This window comes from Erpetoichthys calabaricus, chromosome 5 (assembly GCF_900747795.2).
Source record: "Erpetoichthys calabaricus chromosome 5, fErpCal1.3, whole genome shotgun sequence".
NCBI lineage: Eukaryota > Metazoa > Chordata > Cladistia > Polypteriformes > Polypteridae > Erpetoichthys > Erpetoichthys calabaricus.
In genome coordinates, this window is record NC_041398.2 from 12,925,127 (window position 1) to 12,934,676 (window position 9,550).

The window sequence follows — 9,550 nt, forward strand, 5'->3', positions numbered from 1 at the left end:
TTTTAGGCTTCATTACTTTATCTCCAGTTGCACTGGTAATTTCTGTTATTGCTTTGTAAACTTCCAAATTGTTGATTGCTGAGCTAAGATCTTATTAGCCTTCTCTCCATGTTCACCGTAATGATGTTGCGCTTTAAAGATGAGTTGTTCAGGTTCTTTTGTTATCAAGAGGTTACATTCTGATTGGAGAGCCTGTCTTTTCTTGCAAAATACCTCATTTGGAGTGATGGGATATTCATAATTTATTCTGTAAATCGTAATGGTCTTCTCTTGTTCATTGTTGTATATTTCAGTTTTATTAGACTGCATATCTTAAGGATCCCCACTGTTTGACTGAGTGCAGACTTTACATAACGTACACCTCCAAATGTTTTGCTTCAATTTAATATTTTATCTCAAAGGACAGTAAGGTTGTCAAGTGGTGGATTCTGCTGAATCTCAGATCCACTTTCCTCCATTCAGTTTCCATGTGGAGTTTACCCCTTTTTCCAGTATCTCAGTGGGTTTCTTCCAGTTATTCGCAATCTTCCATCACATCCTCACATTTCAGTTTGGTTAATTGCCAGAAACCCCAAATTGGCTTCCATTTTGATCACTAGTGTACCTCTGACCCTGTAGTGATCTGGCAGACTGTCTATGGTAGCACACTCTCCGATGCCCAGTTCTGCCAGAATTCATTTTTGTGAAAGTTCTCATCCAGCAGAGACAGAAGTCTTCACACACATTTCTGTGCCCAGACAGACCAAACTTATCCAACTTAATTTATTTAACAAAGACTCACATTAATCTATCTATCTATCTATCTATCTATCTATCTATCTATCTATCTATCTATCTATCTATCTATCTATCTATCTATCTATCTATCTATCTATCTATCTATCTATCTATCTATCTATCTATCTATCTATCTATCTATCTATCTATCTATCTATCTATCTATCTATCTGTCTATCTATCTAATGTCCTCTGTCTTATGTGTGGCATAGGCTGAACTACTGATCACTATGTCTCTACTGCTCCTCAGCTTTTTACCAACGTCTTTAAGTTGCTCTGAAGTACTGGTGCTCTGATCCTAACTCTGATCCTAACTTTTCCACACATGTTAAAATGACAACTGTCTCCTTCAATCCCTATTCTGGCCAGGATCCTATCCACCTAGCCAGGGAGGTTTTCCACTTCTGTACCAAAAGGCAAAACACCATATGAGACTCTCTGTATTTGGTGTAAAGCTTCATCTAAACTCCCTAATAATTAATGTCATATTATCATTTCTTCCTCATTCTATTGGCTGGTTAGGAGGTGACTATTTAGGGCTTCTCATCCTTGCCTTCTATCACAGAGTTATGTGAGTCACTGTCCAGATGTGCACTGTTCTAAAAACAGCAGAACACCTCCAGCTTTGGGGTTGGTGATCTTCTTCTTCTTCTTCTTCTTCTTCTTCTTCTTCTTCTTCTTCTTCTTCTTCTTCTTTGTGAGTGTTGTCCTACTCCACTCCTAACCTCAGTCTGAGCAGGAGATACCTTTTTTTTTTTTTTTTTTTTTTTTTTTTTTAAAAGCAAAACTCCCTTTACTGTCACATGAAGTGCGCTGAGTGAACGGCAAAGGACACCTTTCAGTGAGGCCCTCCACCCACACCAATGCAAATAATCAAGAAATAAATAAAAGTGGCGTAAAATACATAACTCGACAAATAATACAAATACATAACAATATTAAAATAAAGAAGAATAGCCAAAGAATCAACAATTTATAAAACAAATAAATAGAAATTTTAAACAAGAAATTTAAAAATAACCTGGGGAGGAACCCTGGCTTTAACATAACAATCCAAATTGGGGCTCATAATCCCCAAAAATGAGGATAACCATAAACCTCTGGCCTTTCAGGCAAAAATCTAACAATGTTCTTTTATGTTTTAATAATCTCTCTATGTACTGTGTATATATCCTCTTTAATAAAACCCCTGTGTGCGTCCATGTGTCCGTGTGTGTGTGTCTTCTGGTGAAGTGCGCATGCGCGGGGCATGGTGCGATGCTTTAAAGGCCGCCTGACGCGTCACACAAGACAGAGAGAGCGGGACCTATAAAATATTGTGCGGCCGATCCAATTGGATTTCGGTAAATGAGGTAAGACATAAAACATAAGGCACGAAAAATACAATCAGGTACTGAGACGCGGAGACCAGCTTCCCCAAAGAGGTGGGATTAGTGTTTGTTGTTGTGCAAGTGTTCACTCTGAGGATGTCAGATTTGCGATTAACAAACTTGGTCCGCTAAAGTGTAAAGTGTTTCCCTAAATATACGAATTTTCATGATATTACAATAGGATGACTTTTAAAAGTAGATTTATTTTCGCACATAAAATCCGTTGCTGGAGAGACGCCACACATACAATAATCAGCTGTACACCAGCACAGATTAAAATACTTACTGGAGAGACGTATTACTGTGAGAGAAAATTAAAGGCACACAATACAGTGACGCATATTACAGCCACATACAAGCCAGTATTACTGTAACGGAAAATAGACGGTCCTTTGCCATTTAATATAGACTGTTCCTACTAATGTTTATGTACTACTATTCTAGCACCCGTTATTGTAACAGGCTTAATGTCTATTATATATATAAAATATACATTCATGACATTCGTAGTCTGAATCACAATCTGATTGTATGGGTGGTTACCTACCAGGTAACGCTTGTGGTTGGTCTGTAAGTCGGCTAACATCTGCCACGGTGCCCTCTTCAGTTACAAGAAGCAGATCATAGGATGTTGCATAGTTTTACTGTCAAACAATGCAAAGAGCACACGACACGTGCCTCGCCCCAACTCTACCATTTTTAAAGGCTGATCTTATATAAACTATCAGGTCAAATGGAATCCTCACAAGACAGTACAGGTGTCCCCAGCAGCTCCTGCCAAAGGCTCTCAAGACCCTTCTTAAGGAGGCCTTTCATGACTGCGTATCTAATAAAGTTCTGCAGTTTCATTAATAGCAGCATCAGCAGAGTGATGATGTTACTCAGCATAATGGAGGGAACATATTGGCTGGGTGTCAGTCTGCAACTGACCTTCCTTCTGCAAATAAAGTACCACCAGTCAGTCGAGCCAATTCAAACTGTCCTTCACAACATCAAAATAACAACAAATGTGCCTCATGATTGGTTATTCTTATCAGGTGACTCAATTCTAAATCTTTATCCTATTTATTTAGATGTCTGTGGTAAGAGAGGTGGAAGAAAATGAGAAGAGCTTCACTGCTCTGATGCGGTGCATTGAGATAGTCCACAGAAAACTGACTGAGAGGATCGAAGAACAAGAAAAGAGAGAAATGGAGAAGGCTGAAGGAGTCATGGAGCAATTGCAGAAGGAAATTGAGGAGCTGAAGAGGAGAGAAGCTGAGCTGAAGGAGCTTTCAGAGACCAAGGACCATCTCCACTTCCTGCAGGTGAGAGCGACACTTCACAGGGAGTCTGATCAGACTGGGGTGTGTGGGAGAGAAGAACGTTTAGGGAGAATTTTTAAAGAACTGAGGAGTTTGGACAACATGACAAGAACAGGCCATTCAGCCAAACACAGATCATCTTTTCATATTTCTTTAACATTTCAAATTTTCTTTTTACAAATATCTCAAAGTTATTTACTTCATGTACATGACGGAGAGATGATTCTACAGCTGTCTGTGTGAAAAAGTGAATTTTTTATGAAGTATATAAGATGACATTTAATAAAGGATGGTGCCAACTCTTCTGCCAGGCCACCTCCTGATGTCTCCATCCTTAAACTGATGAGATTCAAATCCTTCAGCATATCCTCACAGCTCAGACCCCATAGTCCAGTCTCGTCTCTCATCTCTCATCTTTCTCATGTGTTTTTCTCTCACACTCCACACAATAGTCCTGATGTCAACTGTGTTTCACAGACGTTAGTGAGATTCTCTTCTTGATTTACACTCCACACATGGTGGTTGCTAAATAATTCAGCTTTCCACAGCTTTCTCTCTTTTCTATGGTTAATGATGATGATGATGAAGACACAAAGGCTCCAAGGATTTCCTCACAAGTCACACTTCTGAGATGCAGACCTTCAATTGTAAAATCATATTAAAGAGCTTTCTCCTTACATGTGTTGGTCTTTACATTTTATTTAATTTAATTTAATTTTTTATCAGAACCATAAAAAGCCCAACGCCTTGTTTTTTGTGCCAAGTCAATCTCTGGACCCACCTGCCCCCTCAAACTCTTTATCGTTACGAGCCTCTCATGGAGTCCTGTGTGTAAAGCTCATTGATAGTTAAGGTTGATAATCTCTGATGTTCCATTACACTCCGCCAAATATTCTCTCATAAATAACCAACAAGTCAATGACAGGCGTTCTCACCATCTAAACCCACGCTGACTGCCCACCACACTGATCCTTAATTCAGAAGAGCCCCCTCTTATCAGCATTACTTACTTTTTAATGTCTCCTTTCTGAAATCGCATCCCCTCTTCTCTCCTGATTCAGACTTTCTCATCTCGCTGTGTCCTTCCTGCTGATGGAGACTCGCTGAGCTTCACTGTCACTGCTGATTTCTCATCTGAGGACCTGAGAAAGGAGCTGTCAGGTCTGACAAAGAATCTGGAGAAGATCAGCCAGGGGGTCATCATGACAAGGACACCATCAGGTACAGCGTCTGGTGACATTGTGTTTGTTATTGAGGAAGACCAGAGTGACAATAAGAGGACATTGAAGAAGGCCTGCTCTTTAACATTTATCTGCCATCCTTTGATGTTTATTATTTTTTACTATATAGTGCCTTTCACAGTCATTAGCTGAGTGATAACAAACTCTCTAAATAATCAGTTGTTCCTAATCAGATGTTTTGGAATTTTAACTTGAAATGTTATACTCCTTATACTTATTCCACGTATTCTCTTAAAAAGTCCTTTTATCACTTAAGTTTGGGTTTCTTTTTATTTCCTTTGCTTTGTTCACCTTAACATTAATGAACAGAAATGTGTTTTAAATGGCTAAGCCGGCTCAGAGCACAAATTAATTGTTTATTTGAGAACAGAGAAGATGTTAATGGAATCAAATTGAGCTCAGCGTCAGTGCTTTATAATATCAGAACATCTCAATCTGCTCCTGCTGTCTTCAGTGTCCATTACATTCTGCTGGATGGAGTCCACGTTAAAAGTTCACGTTCATCCATTTTCAGCTGTGCTCCCCCTGGGCTCTCGTCTTTTATATTCCTGCTGTTGTTTGCTTAGAAGTCGTGTCTCCCACTGACATTTAAAAGAATTTTACTCACCAAAAGCATTTTATTTGATTTATTTTGGAGGTGAAGTTAAGCAAATTGGAGGACTGAGTCAGAACTCTGACAACTTGAGCACCACCTGAACATTTCAGTGAGTGCAGCCTCAGAGTTAAACACACTTTTTAAATTATGAATTACGTACGTTTACACATAAAGACAGCGATTTGTTTAAACACAAACTAAGGTCAAGCAGCCAAGAGCACAGGGTCCATCTCGGCCGTCCACCACATTAGACATATACTGTATGTGTGTATTGTGAAAATAAGCAGAGAGAGTGGGCACAAAGAGCTGGGGTATCACCCTGAAATACCTCGTTTAATGATGAAGATGAAATAAAAAGCACAAAGACGGAGCACAATGATGACGTCTGCTGCAATCAAAGGCTGTCAAGTTAAAGTCACTTGTGAGTCGGAGCTCCGTCTTCCTCAGTCACAGATCTGTGATGAACACCCACTTCTGGTGACATTTTATAGTGGTGTCACAGAAGAGACGGAGCTTAATTAGCGTGCTGTGGAAGTGACGTCACTCGTCTTGTGGCCTGTGAATTCAATGAAGTGGTGACATTAGCAGGAGCAGCACCCTCTCGACTCAGGGTGGGATTTCTTAACTAGATGGAGATCTGAAGATGTCCCCAACTGTACCTGCTTGATATTATGAATAAAATACAGTATATTTATTACATTGTATGTCAGGACAAATAGCAAGACATGGGGTTCAAGGGACCCTCTGTAGACCTCCGCGATCAAAGTATGGTGAGGAGTAGAGCAGAGCAAAGAGATAAAGCCATTTGTAAAGCTCTGAGTGGTCCCAGCAGCACAGCGGCCTGAAGAATTGGGAAATGGAAGAAGTTTGGAACCACCAGGACACTTTCTAGAGATGGCAAGTCTGAGTAACTGGGAAGGAAGGGTCTTGGCCAGGGAGGTGACAAAAAACCTAATAGTCACTGCAACAAAAGTACAGATGTCCTCGGCTGAAATGTGAGAAACTGTAGTAGGGACGGCCATCTCAGCAGTGCTCCACAAATCAATCGTTTATGGTGGAGTGGCCAGTCAGAAGATACTCTCAAGTAAAAGACAAATGACAGCCTGAGAGCATCAAGGGAAAGATTCAATGAGCTCAGAGACAAACATTGAACTCTTTAGTCAGAAGACCAAGCAGGATGTCTGGAGAGGACCGGACACTGCTCAACACCTGCCTAATGCCATCTCTACAGTGAAAATGGTGGTGACAGCATCAGGCTATGGGGACAAAGTGACAGGTCAGAACTAAGGGGAGGAGAAGTGCAGTCAAATACAGAGAGGACCTTAAAGAAAACCTTTGACCTCAGACTGGGCTATGGATCAAGGACCTGAAGACCACAGCCAAGACAACTCTGGAGTGGCTTTGTGACAAATCTGACTGTCCTTGAGTCACTAGACTGAGACCCCACAGAATAGGAGAGACCTGAAGATGGCAGTTCAGCGACGCTTACCTTGAAATCTAACTGAGTTTGAGAGGATCTGTCAGGAAGAATGGGATCAACTGGCCAAATACAGGAGGGCAAAGCTTGTAGTGACACTTAGTCATGAAGACCACCAAAGGGGCTTCCACAAAGACCTGAATGAAGTGTCTGAATACTTCTAGGAAGGAGCCGTTTCAGTTTTGATTTGTAATAAATGTGCAGACCTTTCTGAAGACCTGCACTCACTTTGTCATTATGGTTACTGAGTGTAGACTGATGAGCACAAAGGCACATTAATCCATTTAAAATTAAATCAACAACACGGTAAAGTGTGCAGAAAGTGAGGGGTCTCAATACTCTCTGACTCCCTGTATATTTATTATTAATATGAATTTTCAAATTGACATTTGGCCTAATTTCCCAGCCCTTGTATATTTTATAAATGTTTTATTTGAACTCCTCTGCATTTGTAATACGTGTTTAAGAACTAAACTAAGATCCCACAATGCCATCTTCACAGTTTCCATTCTTCTTCTCTTTTCTTTTTATTTTCAGCTCATGAAGCTCCAGTTTTCGCCCTCCAGCCTCCTGAACCTCAGAGCAGAGACGACTTTTTAAAATGTGAGTTTGTGCTTTGACTGAATGGATCATCAAAATAAAAATCATTGAAGTTTTAATAGAGCAGGACAGGCTTAGGATATGAAAGTCTGAGTGTTGTGTGACTGAGGGGCTGAGAGTGATGGGGGTCCTGTGAGTGGTGCATTATGGGATAGAGATACTCAGGCAGGGAATCACCAAAGCCGTCTGTTGTACCCAAGTCTTGATGTGTCCAGAAAAATTTTAAAAGGAAATGAAAACAATAAAAATCCATGTCACTTACTTTTTCACACGACTGTATATTCAGACACAGTATTAGTTTAAAAATGAAGCACAATTGTGTGTGAAATAAGTTAAAGCTGACAAAAGTCCTCGTCATCCTCCATTCTTTACTCCACAGAGCAGACACTTTGCTTTTAGTTCTCGACTTCACAAATTTTAAACATTTAAAACAAATGAAATGGCAGAAGAAATTATTGGGCGTCCTTAGAAGTTCAAAGACCTCACTGGACTGTGGTGACATCTCAAGCTGACTGATTCCACTAATGAGTGTCACCGGGGTCTTCAGTTACTCAGTCAAGTCCTCACTCTGCTGTGTTGTGTCCTTGTGTGCCTAACACTGAACGAGGACAAGATAAGAGGAGGAGATGAAGAAGGTCACTGACAAGGGTGGTCAAGGTGAAGACTACAAGACCACCTCCACAGAGCTTCATGTCCCAGTGAATACAGCTGCTAATATTCTCAAGATGTTTGGGGGTTCATAGAACTGTAGCCCACCTCCCTGATGAGACCACCAGAGTAAAGCTGACCTCCGAGTGAACAGAAGGAGAGTTTAAATGGAGGAGAAAATGCAGTGTGGTGTGGTGGTGAAGACTTTGGAGTTCAAACCCTGAGGTTGTGGGTTCAAATCCCACTACTGACACCACTGTGTGACCTCAGCAAGTCACTTCACCTGCCTGGGCTCTGATTGGACAACGAAAAGAAAAGGAAACAATGGAATCTGAGATGATGGGAGTCACCTTGGATAAGAATGACAGTCAAATAATAAAAAGAGATGACAGGAAACACACGAAAGAAAGAGAGAGAGAGACAATGACAGATGGGAAAGGCACTATATAATAGATAGATAGATAGATAGATAGATAGATAGATAGATAGATAGATAGATAGATAGATAGATAGATAGATAGATAGATAGATAGATAGATAGATAGATAGATAGATAGATAGATAGATAGATAGATAGATAGATAGATTATAAATAGTAAATACTGACTGCAGCTTTTATACAAACTAGCCAACCCGTGGCATAGCATACCCCGCATAATTATGTATTGATGGGTGAACACTTCCTGAAAGACACAGTTGTCCAAATGGGGTTTGTTTTGAGGATACGACTGTAGGTGAATGAAAAGATGTAACTCTGGAGAGGGCAACATACAATACAGCGTTTTACACACTGCGTACAGCGATTCACATCAAAGTATAGACACTGCTAAGACCATGGAATACCCCTCGCAAACTGTTTTATACGCTGCATACAGCGATTCACATCCGCGACAAATATGATTCTTCTTACATGGTGCTGTCCACCCTCGCTCTTGAAGCATACACACTGCCTGGTCATGTGCCCGCTCGCAAAAGCAACTAACAGAGACCCGCCCACCAACTGTAAGACCATGGGATACCCCTCGCAAACTGTTCTACAAGCCGCATACAGCGATTCACATCCGTGACAAACATGCTATAGTCCTGCCGTGTCCACCCTTGTTCTCGAAGCATACACACCGCCCGGTCATGTGCCCGCTCGCAAGAGAAACTCACGGAGACTCGCCCACCAACTATAAGACCATGGTGTGTAAAACAGTTCGCGATGGTGGACGCAGTCATGCGTCATAACCAAAAAGAATACAGTGGAACCTTGGTTCACGACCATATTCGTACCAAAACTCTGGTCGTAAACAGATTTGGTCGTGAAGCAAAGCAATTTCTCCCATAGGATTGTATGTAAATACAATTAATCAGTTCCCGACTGTACGAACTGTATGTAAATATATATTTTAAGTTTTTAAGCAGAAATATAGTTAATTAAACCATAGAATGCACAGCGTAATAGTAAACTAAATGTAAAAACATTGAATAACACTGAGAAAAATTTGAACAACAGAGAAAACTAACACTGCAATAGTTTGCGCTATAGCGCTACC

General features: G+C 40.6%; 1 protein-coding gene across 1 annotated transcript in view; it reads left to right on the forward strand.

Moving 5' to 3' along the window:
* Window positions 1–9,550, forward strand: part of LOC114642248 (tripartite motif-containing protein 16-like) — a 70,149-nt gene that overhangs the window by 54,001 nt on the left and 6,598 nt on the right. Inside the window, exons 3-5 of the mRNA XM_051927918.1 lie at window positions 3,221–3,454; window positions 4,513–4,672; window positions 7,302–7,367. Of these exons, the coding sequence (XP_051783878.1) occupies window positions 3,221–3,454; window positions 4,513–4,672; window positions 7,302–7,367 (460 nt within the window). The remainder of the gene's footprint in view (window positions 1–3,220; window positions 3,455–4,512; window positions 4,673–7,301; window positions 7,368–9,550) is intronic.